The sequence below is a fragment of the Hemibagrus wyckioides genome, linkage group LG01 (assembly GCF_019097595.1).
Source record: "Hemibagrus wyckioides isolate EC202008001 linkage group LG01, SWU_Hwy_1.0, whole genome shotgun sequence".
Classification (NCBI taxonomy): Eukaryota; Metazoa; Chordata; class Actinopteri; order Siluriformes; family Bagridae; genus Hemibagrus; species Hemibagrus wyckioides.
Window position 1 is genome coordinate 15,969,320 of NC_080710.1, and position 15,879 is coordinate 15,985,198.

Below are 15,879 nucleotides of genomic sequence, written 5' to 3' on the forward strand. Positions count from 1 at the left end.
CGGAGCCCTGTGCGTTCCAGCTGTGAGCATGCAGAGGTACAGATGTCCAGCAGAGACACTACACTACATATATACGAATATAAATATATGGAGTGTAGTGTCTCAGCTGGAGGTCTCTACCTCCACAGCTGGAATAACATATATTATTAAATTACATTATTTTTATATAATATATTATGATATAAATGAATCAGGCAAAGTGGGGACTGTATTTGGAGACAGAACTCACTGTTCAAGAGCCAGAATGAAGATCTGTGGCAATAATCTGAGCTTTCTGTTTTGATGGGAAGAAAGCAGACAGGTAAAAAAAAAAAAAAAAATCTGGAAAGGCCATAATTACATAGAGTGGCCCCAAGTGCAGGCATTTATCATTATAAGCAGTTGTGACAGAAAAATCAAAGCATAGCTGGTTCAGTTCTCACCAGTACTCTGGCCAGTCACCACAACCTGGGACTTCATAAAGCAAAGAGAGAGGAGAGAAGAGCCAGAGAGAAGCAGCAAAGAGAGGTTGAGGAAAAGATCAAGAGAAAAGTGTTACTATGCTTCTGAACATCATCCATCTTTGTTTGTAAAGTGCAGGAGTAACACTTGTAAAGCCAACATTTCCTCCTGCGTTTTTTTCTGTGCTCATTTCTCAGGGAGGGTTGAGATGACATTCTTCAGCTCCTGCATGGATTAATACGGTCTGACTCTAGGAAGCTTGCTTAATAAAACTGCTCTCAACCTTGACCTGCTACCCAGCCACTGAGAGGAAGCAACAAGCACAAAAACACACAAAAAAAAAACCCCCAAATGCGACTGAATCTATCCGTGCTGTCCTCTCTTATTCTCCATGCTCAACAGATGGTAGCTGAAGACATTGTGATTTCAAGGCTGATTTTCCACTGTACAGAAATCTTTCAGCATTGTGTTACATGAACTCAACACAGCATGTTCGAGGCTGTTTGTGTGTGTATACAGGTGAGCAAATGTCACTTACCGATGTCTCTTGAGATTGATCTCGAGATGAGAAAGAGAAAGATCATCACTGCAGTCCTAATCCCCTCTCTTTTGCTTGTCACATATAAATCTAAGCAACCTTGGATCTGTGATAGCATCTCAGCTACACATCTGCACCCTTGGAAACTTGATAAACCACACGACGACTTTCTCTCTAACAGTGAAATGATTTTGACAGACAAAATATATCACTTTCCACTAACCTGTGAAGAGAAAGAGTGTTTTATGATTCCCCTAGCAGAATTGTGCCTCAAAAGCCTTTAGCTGCACTTAGGAACAAAAACAAGGACGAGTACCAAAAGCAGCATGTCAATAAGCTGTTTGCTAAAGCATACAAAATGAAGGTTGGCATGCATAAACAATTTTATCAATAGGCCCAGGTTATTTAACACACACTTAATAGCCAGAGGATTTGATTTAACACCAGTGTTCCGAGTGAGGTTCTCACCGATTATGTTCATCAGCACAATCAACAGGAAGCATTAAAGTGTGGACAGTGACCATCTCACAGAGGGTGAGTCTATGTGTACCGTGTGTATGTGTGTGTATGTGTATGTGTGGGGGGTGCTCCTGAAACGTGACGGCAATTCTGAACAAGATCAGCCTGCCTGTGAGGGACTTAATAAATTAATGTCAAAGCAAAGGATATTAACCCTGTGTGATAAATGAAGAGGGATATTGTCTGTCAGCTTGGTCATTAGTCCTTTTCACCATTTACTCCACTAGGAAAAAGGGAATTGGAAAGAGGCATCCTATTTTTTACAAACAACGAGGGATAAAAACAGACCATGCCAGCATCCGGTATCCCCTGTGCAAAACTCACATACAACATTATTTGTATGCTGCACATCACATGGTTCTATTGTCAGTGATGATGATGATGATCGTGATTATTATTATTATTATTATTATTATTATTATTATTACTACTACTACTAAGCCCCAACACTGTACAGATCCCAGAAAGAGGAATTAAGAGTCACCCTTAAAATACAAATAAATAAAATCTTTTTCAATGGAGCTATAAAATAATTTGTGTGTTAAATCCAGTACATTAACGCAACTTTGTTATAGCGACAGGGTCATGTTTGAAAGAGTTATAAGTCTCATCTACTGACCAATCCTTCATTAACATCTATGCCATAGGAATGAAATGATCAAACATCTGTACTGCCATCATTTCTTAATACAAATGACAGGCATGACTACTTACAGCAAGTGAATGTGATGTAAAGAGAGTCTACAGAAATAATAGAATAGATTGTTGCAATCTATCAAATCCATTTAATAAATATGTTCCATTCAAAGGTTTCATATAGATGTTCTCTCAAATATAAATGTCTGTTCTGCTGCATAACTACATATAATATAATATAATATAATATAATATAATATAATATAATATAATATAATATAATATAATATAATATAATAGCTCTAACATGATGCTAGAACCAACTTTTTATTTTTTATTTCATATTTAGGTTTAATTTGTTAATTTGCTTTTTTGTTGCTGTTTTTTTTAAAGAATAAGATGACTAATGATCAAAATTAAAAGCAGATACATAAGCAACAAATTAGTATACTATATAGACAACTGCAGATCATTTTTTTATTAAATAGTTATCACTGATCAATTTTTTTTTCCAAAATACCAAAAGTGTTCATTAAAACATTTAATAGTTATTTAGTTTATTTAGATCTCCATTGTACAAGTTTAATATAAAGCACAGCAGCTTTCTTCAAACTTTGAATTGTATGAAAGGTATAATGGACCTTTTTTTTTTTTTAAAAAAAGACAACAACTGGATAATACACACTTCTCAAACAGAACAGAGCTTTTTTTTTTGTTAATCCAAAGCTTCAAAGCTTCAGCACTGAGCTTTTCTATCCAAAACTTTAAAATAATTAGCTTTCGTTCTGATTCAGAGGTGGGGCATAAGGAGATGTGACGTAGTATTCCTCTACATCAATGTCATGTTTATGGGGAGTAAAGCAACTTAATGTGAGTTGATTCTGGACAAATCAGGGGGCTAAAGAAGCACAGCTTATCTGCCCTTTCAGCCATAAAAGAGGTAGTGACTACCGCCTTGATCTCCCAATTAAATGGGTATATTTATAAACGGTAAACATGTAGCTGAAGCTAATGAGCCTGAGCTATTTGATTCTTTTTTTTTCAGGCCTGGATCTGCTTCGCTAGTGCTAATTTGCTTGTTAAATAAATACAAAGCACTGAACTGTGACTGGTGCTCTATGTGCCAAATCTGTTGTGCTACTGTCCTTTTTTTTGTCTTGGACTTGCAGAGCAAGTGGTAAATAAACAAGGTCTGTTGAAATGAAGAACACATGATGCAACCGAATTCTGAGACTAAAATATGTCCTGCTTATCAAATAGATTAGCTCTTCTCATCTATATTGCAGCGCTTCCCTGTTTTAGGTTTCTTAGATGTTTTTTTCCCTATCACTGTAAAAACCTACACATCAACTGAAATGTCTCTCACCTAGGAAATGGAGGAAATGTTATTCTTTGTCCATTAGCTGCAGGGCTAATGGGATGGCAGAGGTGTTAAAGAACTCCCAGTATAGTCTTTTTCTAAAGGTTCAGAATTCACCTTTGACATTTTCTGCATTGATCTGATGGGAGTCTTTCTTTCTCGCCTGACTTGAAGAGCAGCGTGGTGATGATTGAGCAGTGGCTATATCCCTATCTCCCTCTGTATTGATTGGGTGACAAGACAGATTGAGAGGACTGCCTTGTCGTGTGTCATGTCTCTACATTTCTGGCACCTCTTATCAGTAACACGCACAAAATGCCAGCAACAATCCAGCCCAGTTTACATTCTATCAGATATCTGATCAGTATTATTTCGTACTCTGCGTGAAAACACTTTTTCTTCGGAAGCAGACGCAAAATCGTGGACTTAACATGTCACTTGTGCTTTATCTTTTCTATTCGCCACTCTTTCTTTGTTACACGTGTAACTGGTGGACATCAAATCACAAATAAGTGGTGTTTTCCAAAGAAAAAAAAAGTGCTACAGTGTCATACAGACTCTGTGGCTGGCACATATTCAATGTAAAGGTGACACCAAGTGAGAGTTTGTGACTGAGGGGTGAGTGTGCACAGCTGTCATGGCACGGTGGGTACGAGAGGGCTAAAGCCATCACACAAGACATGCACCGCTGTTTGCTGCACATCCTGATTCTGTCAGTCTCTCCTTCTGCCACCTCCCTGTGTCATGTTAAGCACCAGTCACTGCCACCGTGCCAATTACACAGCCTGCTGCCTGGGCACATGGCACAGCCTCTCTCTAGAAAAAAAAAAAAGAAAAAAAAAAGAGGGAGAGACTTCCACAAGACTGCTGTGCAAGCTTACCCTAATTAACCATCAGCTTAATTAGACAATTTACTGTGTAATTAGAAAGCAATTAGTCAACACCTCTCAGATCTTACTGACTGCTTTGACAGGCCTGTTTTCCTATGCTGATCCCAAAGTCTAAATTCACCTACGGTGTTTATTTTCTCCTCCCCTCCGTTCCGATGTTCCTAATGTGCCACAACTGCATCTAAGCACGGAGTAATCACTGCTGATGGGGCAGCTATGGAGGAGGACGCATGTGAGTTAAATAGGAGGTGTGAGCTGGGGGCAGCGTGTCCCTTGATGTGAGAGACAGACGCTCTTGCTTTAGCAGCCTCTAGCTCTGATGCGGTCCCTGTGGAGAGAGCCAGCAGAAAATCTCTTCGCTGAACAATGATCAAGAAGTGGGCGTATGGACTTTAATGACACATTTTACAAGCCAATTATGAAATTCTGCAACGAAAAAAATAAAACCTTTCTACAAACAGTTTTACAACAACTTCGACTTCTGTAACAGGAACTCTTACTGTTACTGAGCAGGCAGAGCTGGAAACTTAAAGTCTCAATAAAAGCCAACGTGGATTTGCAAAGACAGATTATAAAAAAATTATGAGTTGAGCATTGAGGAAAGGAGCAGGCTTATGCTTCTTCGCTCAATCTGAGAGCCTGTCCATCTCCTTGCCTGTCACATAGTCAGGTAGTCTTTTCTATAACGCATGTCTGACAGTGTGAAATGGAAATAAATAAACCCCCGAAAGCGTCAAGAACTGCAAACCAAAAAGTTCCTACTTAGCTTTTACAACTGTCTCCTGTAACACAATCAGAAATGCATACATATCCGACAGAGAATATAAAAAAGCTATTGAACCAGAGCAGGGAAGGAGCTGATGGTGGCTGGGCTCATTACGGGCATGCAGGAGCTGGAGCCTTTAGCACATGAAAACAGAACTCATTTACAGGCCACTGCTATCTATTATTGGCTCAGACCATCAGAGACAAAGAGACGATGTGAGTATGAGGTTTGTGTAGCATTGGAGGTATATGACCTCTAACCTTTTGGGTCCTGATTAAAAGGCTGATGATTAGTCCTGGTTGGGAATTAGAGAGAGGGGAGATACGGCTAGCCTCAGGATATACTGAGGGAAAAACAATGGTGTGCAGGTGTTGGGCAAGGAGATGTGTGACATATCATCTGTGTTACCATGGTGCTTTACTTCACATTTCTCATTAAATCCCCTTCATCTGAGGCATACATTGTGTGTGTGTGTATGTGTGTGTGTGTGTGTGTGTGTCTGGGCTGCCTCCTCTGCATGATTGTTTTAATTGCGGTGGAAAAGTTGAGGTACAGCATTGTTTTAGAAATCTTCCAGTTACTGCATTAGTTATTGTCTGAAGATTCATTTAAATTTGCCCACTAAATCCTCCCACACGAAGACAAGAAGGCAAGTACACTGATAGATTGATGTGCTTTAAAAGTTTCAGAGAAAACAAAAGTTTGAAATGCATACAGAATTCGTGCGGCCCAAAAAGATTCTCCATGACCGTACTGAAAGGTCACATCTATATCTTATACGTCTTTATACGTTTACACTTGCCATAGAAAGGTGACTCAGGTGACCTCAGGCCACAATGCACTGGTCTAAATCTTTGAAGTAAAGAGGGATATGGCTAAACTATATGAATAGCAGACCTTTTATGAGGCCAGAGCAGACACAAAGTTCCATTCAGTGGTTAATCAGCTTAGCACCAATTACAGGTGTGATTTAGCCTGGTCTGACCAGTCACCGGGTTAATTGGACACAGTGTTCTCTCACTGTACCACACATGCGCTCATTCTGTAATTAGCTAGAAACATACCAAAAGTACCAATCACGGCTCCAGCAGCAACAGCTCTGACGCAGGATTAAATGTCCACGTCTCTTGAAGGAAAAAAAAAAAAAAAAATCCGACAGGAGATGGTCTCGACTTGCCCCTCCCCCCAGCCACGTCTCACAGTTCACGGAAGAAGAGAAGAAAATGACACATTTTTATATTCAATACAGTTCATTAATTCTAATTAACGGTCACGCAGCTCGCCCACCCCAGCTTTGTTAGCTGCCTCTCCACCGGCCCTGCGAGTTAATTAGCAATTCCGAGCACGCCCGCGCTTAGACAAGACCCACAAGCGTGAAGCCTCTCATATCCACAGACAATCCACTGAGCATCTCCAATACTATCAATACCACGGCAGGCTAATGTATATCGGAGCGGCCTAACCAAAAGCACAGGATATTAAAAAAAGAAATCCCCTGTGTTTAAGTAGAACGATAGCAGAGTGCCGACTGCTCATTCACACTGACATTAAGAACTTCTTTATCTCTTTTCCCCCAAAGGAAAAAAAAAACCTTACAATCTCTCCCACTGGGCACACAATAAAGAATAATACGATTTCTGTTTACCCAGATATCAGCTGGTATTTCAGCATACACTGACAGCCAATAGCTGCAACAGTATATTAGAGTCCAATCTGGCATCTACAAATGTCATGAGAAAAGACGTGTAGTAGGAAGAATCAGGAGCAGACTGCAATGCTCACGTGTTAAATTCCACTAAAGATGCTAAACTTCACCTAAAAATATTAGGCGTGGGATTCATACAATATGAAGCTGTCAATCTTTAAGCAGCAGATGAGAAAGAGGATCTCTGGGCAGCATGCTTAATACAATCTTAAAAACCTGTCCAGGTTCTTGGTGTATAAAACCCGTGGCATAATCTGCCTGCCACAAACTCTCCCATTCATATACATTTATTTATATATGTTCCTCCCGCTAGTAAAGAAAAAAAAACAGATCTCTTTTAAAAGCATCCAGAAAGTCTATGAACTAATTACAGACAGCTTGAAAGCAGGCACAATGCCATCACTCATGCACGCACACAAACCCACCCACATGCACACGCAAACACACACACACACACACACACACACTAGACCTGCAAAAATAGTATTATCACTCTAAGCATGGCTCTCCCGGTGGTTAGAAATTAACTGCATGGAGAGGACAGGAGGTCAGGATAAACAAACGATTTCTCGTACTTTTCCCCTGTCAGCAGCATATGTAAGTCCTCAGTGTTGCTATAGAGATGTCTGTCACAAGACGCTCGCATCGCCATCCGCCTGCTCCTTTCTTTTTTTATCGTTCGTTTTATTTCTATCTCTAGCTCTGCTAATAAAGTAATGGCACTTACTGTAGCACAGAACAAACATATGTCACTGATTAACGTCCACAGCACCAGTCATATGCCATAAGCTATGAGGAAGATATTTTAAAATATAATTAAGCGGTTGTGATGTCTTTTAATTTAAACCTTTTACCTGAAAACACTGGTTAATGCACTGAGTGATCAAAATGCATGTGTGCTTAGCATTTTGGGACATTTTAGAACAAAGGATGCATCATTTTTGGAGTGTGATTTCATTCGAGCTTTATAAGGCATTATTAGAGTCTATAAAAATGTTTATCGGAAATCATTGTTTGTTATTTAATAATGATTTATGAATAGGCCATGTATTTAAACATTTATGTTGATAGTGAAGCTGACAAATGTAAAAAATATTCATTATAGAATATTATGAATATTCATAACATCATCTGGTTGCAATCAAACTCAAGCCTAAATGCATTCTGAACCTGAAATCGGCTTTTGTTCATTTCCAAACAGAATCAAGGATTATAGATCGGACTCTAAGATGTTTACCTTGTCAAGAGAGAAGGTTTTGGTGAGGGCAAAGCCCCAGCCTTGCTCAAAGGCTCTGCGTATCATCGCTGCACTGGTGGTGGGTGGAGCACTGGCCAGGCCAAATGGATTTGGGAATTTGATCCCACACATTTCCACGCTGATGTCCACAGTGTCGATGGGTGAGTAGAAGAGAGGCAGTTGTGGCTCACTGCTGACCATCTGCCCGTGAATGGCCTAGAAGGAGAAACATCCAGATTTTAGGGTTTTCTTTTAGGTATTTTCACTCCTATCACTTGATATTCACTCATTTTTTCTTGTGAATAAAGCTTTAAATCCCACAAGGATGCTTGCTATCTGTGTGGATGCAGATTGCTGAAGGTTATTCTACTTTACATTCTAGCGCACAGTCACACATGCGTGTGTAGAGCAACAATAGGCCAGCAGATTGGGTGGAGGAGATTGCGGGCTGCTTATGGGTGCATTGTTTATCGAGGCCCAGGGTGGCACAAAGGAAGCAAACCACAGCTAGACGTCAGATCTTGCTTTAATTAGCATTGCGTTTATCAAGCACTTAACATTGCTTTTGTAATGATGTCGTGGTTGTATAATGAACAAGAGGGTGTCACGCGGAAAGAGAAGGAGCATGCAAACATGACAGCACTCCATACTCCACCGAGGCCACATCAAACACAACAAATACAGATTCTAGTCTCCATAGTTCCCCCAACACATCATGAGGGAAAAAACCCACAAAAACTGACAAGCGACCGCAGATGTCAAGCAGTTGTGTAGACAACTTTTATTTTCTGAATTGATCTTTGGCAGAAAATCACTGTAATTGCTAAGATTTGTTTATTAAAGGTGTCACAATAATTAGTTGCTAATATTAATGTGAAAACAGGTGGGTAATGCTTTAATTACAGATGTAATATACAATATACACACATTAGCAATAGACAGTTCACTAATTAAAAATACATCATTTCTTCAAACAATTTCTCTAATTAATATAATTAAAATAATTATAGTTGATATATTTAGTTAAAATTAATAGAATACATTTTACATAATGAGATAATATTTTGCCGTCAATGTAAAAAACTGACCAAAAGAATAAACGAATAAGAATAAAAGTTTCCCTTGTTGAATATTTATTTATTTGTTTATTCTTTTAGTCAGTATTTATTTGTTTATTAATAAATGACCACTTAGAAGCAGTCGACCTCAGCCAGAGTCTTAGAGAGCCACTGCAGTACACAGTTTTCTGCCCTCTGCTCTCAAACTCTCCTCAACATCTTGATAATGAGCTGAGGAGCCCTTTGAGAGCTGGATCAGGTGTGTTTGGAGCAGAGGAAATCTTGTATTTTTGCAAGATAGTGAATCCCTAGGACTGGAGTTGATCATACCTGTCAACCTTACAGATATCTCTTTCCAAACCGCTACCAAGTTGCTATACTAACGTCTGATAACATGTTATCAAATATTTAGAAGCAAACTTATTAGACTGCATATTACTTGCTTATAAATAAGATAAGATAGAACTTTATTAATCCCAAAGGAAACTCTTTTGCCAGAGACTGCTTCAGATTACCAGAAAAAATAAATAAAAATAAAAATAAACGAAATAATCTATATATACAAATGTATTCAAAAATATAAATGAAATATAAATGAAAAATAAATGAAATATTCTATATATACAGAATGTATTCAAAAATATAAATGAAATATAAATGAAAAATAAATATTCTATAAACACACAAGGTATTCAAATTATAAAATAGTACAAAAAATAGTACCAAACCTTAAATTAAGCTGTTACTGAAAATCTTATATGAGACGTATAGGGGGGAAAAAGCTTGTATCTGCACTGTTTTTACTCTGAGGTGCTGCTAAGAGAGTGCATACATCACTGCTCAGTGACAGCAGAAATTCCTGTAAAAAATAAATAAATAAATAAATAAAAGCAGCAGTTCAGAGAGTTCAGCTGATCTGAGAGTATTTCTAACATTAATCTGTGCACCTTTCCACAAAGTGCTCAATTCATTTTTTCTACCTCTAGTCCATTACTATAAAAAAAAAGTGTGTGTGTGGGGGGGGGGCAATCTTGCTGTCTTTCCCTTCCTGCTACAAGTGGTAATTTCATCCACAAATAAACAGTTATCTCTGCCTTGCTCTGACCAAAGCAGCATTCGGACAATTAACCCCTGAATGAACCGTGCTAATGGGGCGAGTGGTGCACTTCAGTTTTGCCAAATGGAGGCTTGAGAAGAGGTTCAGAGACCTGCAGGAGACAAACCTGCCGACTGACCATCCAACCCCCACATCTAAGAGGGTACAGGGGACATTAGGTTGTGTTCCTAAGTTTCATCTGTGGATGAGGTCTCTGCTTGGAGAGAAGCAGATAAGTGCAGCCTATTTGCATTTAGCATAATGCACTTCACTGCTTGCGACTTGAGTGTTTCAAAGTTTTTTTTTTTCTTTTAGTTAGAAGAATGGAAGAAGAATATTTACATTTATATACACTCACTGAGCACTGTGTTAGAAGCACCTGCATGCCTGCTCATCCATGCAATTAACCAATTATGCAGAAGCAGTGTAATGCATAAAATCATGCAGCTACAGGTCAAGAGCTTTAGTTAATGCTCACGTCAAATATCAGAACAGGGGAAAATGTAATCTCAGTTACTTTGACTGTGGCATGGTTGTTTGTGCCAGATGGGCAGATTTGAGTATTTCAGAAAAATGCCAATCTCCAGTGATTTTACACACTACAGTCTGTAGAGTTGTGAATGATGTAGGGGGGAAAAAAAGATCCAGTTAGTGTCAGCTCTGCGGACAGAAACGCATAGTTGATGAAAGAGGTCAGAGGTGAATGGCCAGACTGGTTCGAGCTGATAGGAAGGCTCTGGCAATTCAAATGACAAATTTTTTACAACCGTGGTGAGCAGAAAAGCATCTCAGAATGCACAGCACATTGAACCGTGAGGCAGATGAGCTACAACGGCAGAAGATCACATCAGACCTTCAGTGACCACATTGGGTTCATAGTCTATAGATTACAGAGGGTACAGAGTCAACAAAACTGGACGTCTGAAGACTAGAAAAACCTTGCCTGCTCCCTCCCTCAAGGACCTATTCCTACTCCACAAACTTTTTTATTTACAGAGCACTAGCTGTACAAAATTTCCAAATCTCTATATAGCAATATAAGAACATATTACTGGTGTTGTCTGATTAGTAAAACCAGTCTTTGTGCTTTAATTTAAGGCTTTCATGCTTTGTGAGGGTGAGAGCTGGGTTAGAGGGTCTTAATGCTTTGCAGGGGGTTTCATGCTTTTCAGAGTTTGGATGTAAGCCAGTAAATAGAGGCTAGAGGGGGCATATGGGCTCCGGTAAGCCTCTCCGAGGGGCCTAGCCTTAGACGACACAGCTAAGACAAAGCTAAGTGCTCTCTCACCCTCTCTCTCTCTGCTTGCTATTAATCCAAATATGCTTCTATTGCCAAAGCCTCAAAGGTGTGGTTTAAGAAAATAATAATGCATGGATTGGTAATTCCCATGTCGAGGAAAGCGCCTTGCGTTAAGCTACAGAATCACCATTGTGCTGCCTTTCACAATGGTGAAAATGAATGTTTCAGTACAATACATCTATTAAGTCTGATTAGTCATAAAAAATAATCATGTTGTGAGACTCGTGTAGTATTCAGAAGCACCGCAGCTCCCGCACAGAGCACGCAGAAATCCCTCGTCTTCATAATTAATCAGCTCTCCAAATCCTACTTCTTCTTTGGCTTTTGATTTTAACGGGATCTTAATAAGGGGAACATCTGCTTGGGTCTTATCACAAGTGTTTGGAAGGGTGTGCATGGTTACATGTGTGTTTTGTAGTAATGAATATATGCCTGTATCTGCATGCCTGTACTATACTAACAGTAGCACAAGATATATATATATATATATGTATAGAGAGAAAGAGAGAGAGGGAGCAAGAAATAGCATATGACTACGTGTGTTTGAGTGTGACCATGGTTGGTGTGTGAGCACAGTGTGTATGTGTGTGTTGCAGGGCACCTGTAAGTATTTGTGGATGTGCCAGGAGGCCTGCTTGCCATCGTTGACTGACTCCACAGAGGTGTTGGCGAGGCCGGCTACGTCGCCCCCAGCAAACACCCATGGCTCACTGCACTGCATGCTCTCCAGGCTCAGCTCAGGAAGCCCCCATCTGTTTAACCTGATGGGAGCCATGGCCTCTTTCACTGGAAAGAGAGGAACGATACCAAAGTAATGCACATTCATGAGAGGAAAACCAGGTGGAGTGAAACAATGAAAAAGAAAAAATCCAGCAATAGAGAATAGGAGAGGTAGAGGCCCAGCAGAAGCAGAGCTTGATAGACTGGAAACCACAGTGAGACTAATATGAAGACTCTGACAAGACAAATGACAAGCAGGGTACTTTTTTTCATCTGCTGCGCCCCTTTCTTTTGGCTAGGTTAATGTAACATCTCCTGATGCATTTCATTCACCGCTAGCAACGTTCACAAGGAGATACTCTGTCAAACTGCTCTACATTATAAAATGACCCCCACTCCTGCCATGCATACCTCCACAATTCATCTTCTGGAGTCAATGCTTTTCAGCATAGATGATAGTCTGCATACATCAGTGAGGACACTTTTAAATATAGATCTATGCATTGAAGAAGATTTATTGTACGTGATTAAAAATATTTAAAAATTTTCTTTTCATTTCTGCTTATGTTTGATGCACAACTGACACCATACAGATGTGGACACTGTAACTGGACAGGAATAACTTACAACAAAAAACCTTAATTATAAGAAGACATTCACAATTAATGTTCAATTCATTAATTCTTTAAAGGATGTGTGTCCTTATGTTTTTATTATTAGTGAAATAAAGCAGCATGGCACTTAATAGGCAACTTCAACTGAAGACCTGATTGACTGACTCTTCAGCTGGGTCAGTCAGGACAAACACTTCACCTTTAAAGGGTGAAATAATGGCCATAATCCTGAAGCTTCCCTTTTTTACCCTTTATGTCTCTTTCTGACGTGCTATAAAATTATCTAGTCACATAGACACAGTAGTGTACACACACACACACACACACACTGGTGTTCTAGCATTTTAAATGAAAGCTCCAAAAAGCAACAATTTTCTTCATAGCAACTAATGCAAATAAATGTCCCCACAAGGATAAAACTGTCAGATATTCCTTGTGGGGACATTTTGTTCCACCCAACCCCACCCCACTACACACACACACACACACACATGCACACCACAGGGAGTTTGTTTTTCTTTCTGTCTTATCCTCAGTGCTCTGTTCTGAGGGAGAGGAGTGGTGTGTCAGGCCTCTCATACTATTAAAAGGGGCTTAAGTAAGGTAGTTTTATCTCTCTCTCTCTCTCTCTCTCTCTCTTCCAGAAACACACACACGCGCACACACACACACACACACACACATACACACACACACACACACACACACCCCATGGACATACTCCTCAGTGGCAGATGCAGACTGCCAGGCCCCATTAAGCAGAGTGATCAATGTTGGATGGAATAGAAGGAGATGCTGTGTAAACAGCTCTAAATAGGAGGACAAAGCAACCCAGAAGGGATAAACCTATATGTTCTCCAAGTTAGAGTCAAAACCAATCAACTTTTTTCTGGACATACAGCATGGGAACTTTGTCCAAAATGCAAATACATCGCAGAGAAACACGTACTTACAGTGGAAAACAAAGCATTTGCCCAGCAGCCTCTACTAGACCCTAACTACACAAGAATCAGTGTGATGAAAGAGTAGGAACAGGGTCTGCTGGTAAAGTGTGGTGATTAATGGAAAGCCTATATGCAGATACTTGGCTGGCTGGGTGGAGGTGGTGCCTTGGCTGGAGTGACATATCCCTGGTACGAGTTACTCCATCATAATCCAACCCCCATTCTTTCCTCCGGAAAAAAAAGTTAAATGTGGCCAGGGATCTAATCATCTGCTCACTCCAGTGGGCCAACCCAGCAGATTACAAGCTAGTTTTTCCAGCCGTGTCAGCTATTCCGGCAGCGACTCTCTGCTGTGCCTCCCATACCCATCCGACGAGATACTTGAGTGGGTAAGTAATTCATATTTTTTAAAGGAAAGAACACAGACTGCTGAGAGAGAAAAAAGATAACCTCTCAGCATTTTTGGGCAGCTCGACCTGGCAGCTAAGGCCAGGCGATGGAACTCAGGGTATATTGGGTGTAATACTCTGTATGGACAAAATACGAAATGGAATGGCTGCAATTTCAACCCGTATCTCCTCATAAATGACTCCTGTTTTTAAAAAAATGTCCTGTTATAAATTTTAATCTCTTTTTCTAGGGATATGCTCAGGACTGATTTGTTATAAAGAGTTTACATTAGTCAAAAACTCAAAAGAAACATACTGAGAATGCAGAAAAAATACATCACAAATTGTTAGCAGTAAAATATGGAAAAAAAATAATAGGGTGTTCTGGGGAAAAAAATTGTGTAAATAGAGCAATAAAAATGTCTGTGATCTTCTGAGAATCACACTGTATGGCTTTACTTGCTGTGGGAAAAAAAACCCTGCAATAGTCTGGACAAATGTTTAAGGAAGAAAGAAGTAAGAATTTAATTTTGCCATCCATGTGGCTGACTAGCCATGGAGAAAAGAGCAGAATGAGTATACACTACTTTATAGACCTTTCTCATTGCTACCCATTGCTATTCATTACTTTATGATGATCTGGCTGAATAAATATGTATTTCTCAGCCATGGCTAATTATAAAATCATGTAAAGCATGCACAGTTTATGCTTACTTAAGTAGCAGAGATATGTATAAGCATATTTGTGCTGCTTTAGAAAGCAGAGTAATGGCTTCGCTGGGTAACCGGTTGTGTAAAGCCTGGGCTTCTGTGTGTAGGATGAATCTCATTACTGAGACATGTCATCTCCGGTCAACTCTGGACAGCGCTATCCCCCTGTGGCATTACTCCCTGTTTATTTTGTGTGACCCTAATTGAAAATCATAGCAGGTGTGCCCTTTATCGGTGTAATCTCATTAGCAAACTTCACAAATGTGTCAGGAAGGAAGTTCTGCACGGTCGGTGGTGGAGAACATGTTGTACACAACAGCACACAGATGATCATAAAAGTTGCTGCTTACTGAAGTGGGAACTCATCAAATGATAATGTTAATAAAAATTCTCCCTGGTTATGAAGAAGGTGCATTTGTGTTACGGAGCATTTCATTATCGCTGAGATTTTGACAGAAAACTCAGGATGAGGGTGGAAGCTGTAATATCGCAAAGACCTGGTTAAGGTGATATGCTCATTAAGAGAATTAATAAATAATACTAACTGCAACATTGGTACACAGGTTAAAGCTATCTTATAGATTAAAAAACAAAACAAAGCTCTGTTAAAGCCTGGTAAAACGACATAATGAAGACACACACCAGTGTTCTCTTATACTGATGGAAATGTCGTTGCCTGTCTGTGTGATCACGTTAGTGAGGTCCTCCATGAATAATTCCAGGTGTAACTGCCCTATAATGGCTTGTGTTTGCTCCTGGAGGGCTGTCTGCATGTGCATCAATGCTAATCCCTTCTTCACACTGTGTTTTAAGCAGTTCTCCATTTACCAGCATATAAAACTCATTCAGGGCCATCCATCACTACACTGCCATCAGCAAAGCAAGAAGAAAAGTCGGAAAACTTGTGCCAAATAAACGCAAGATGTCCCGGGCACTGCCTAGCTGTAACTTTAGT

The 15,879-nt window shown here is 39.7% G+C and overlaps 1 protein-coding gene across 3 annotated transcripts in view; it reads right to left on the reverse strand.

The window, feature by feature from the left end:
- dpyda.1 (dihydropyrimidine dehydrogenase a, tandem duplicate 1) overlaps nt 1-15,879 on the reverse strand; it is a 126,840-nt gene that overhangs the window by 57,175 nt on the left and 53,786 nt on the right. For all 3 annotated transcript variants that reach the window (XM_058402963.1, XM_058402872.1, XM_058403054.1), the window contains 2 exons: nt 12,148-12,332; nt 8,093-8,308 (listed from right to left, as the gene is read on the reverse strand). In XM_058402963.1, the coding sequence (XP_058258946.1) occupies nt 8,093-8,308; nt 12,148-12,332 (401 nt within the window). The remainder of the gene's footprint in view (nt 1-8,092; nt 8,309-12,147; nt 12,333-15,879) is intronic.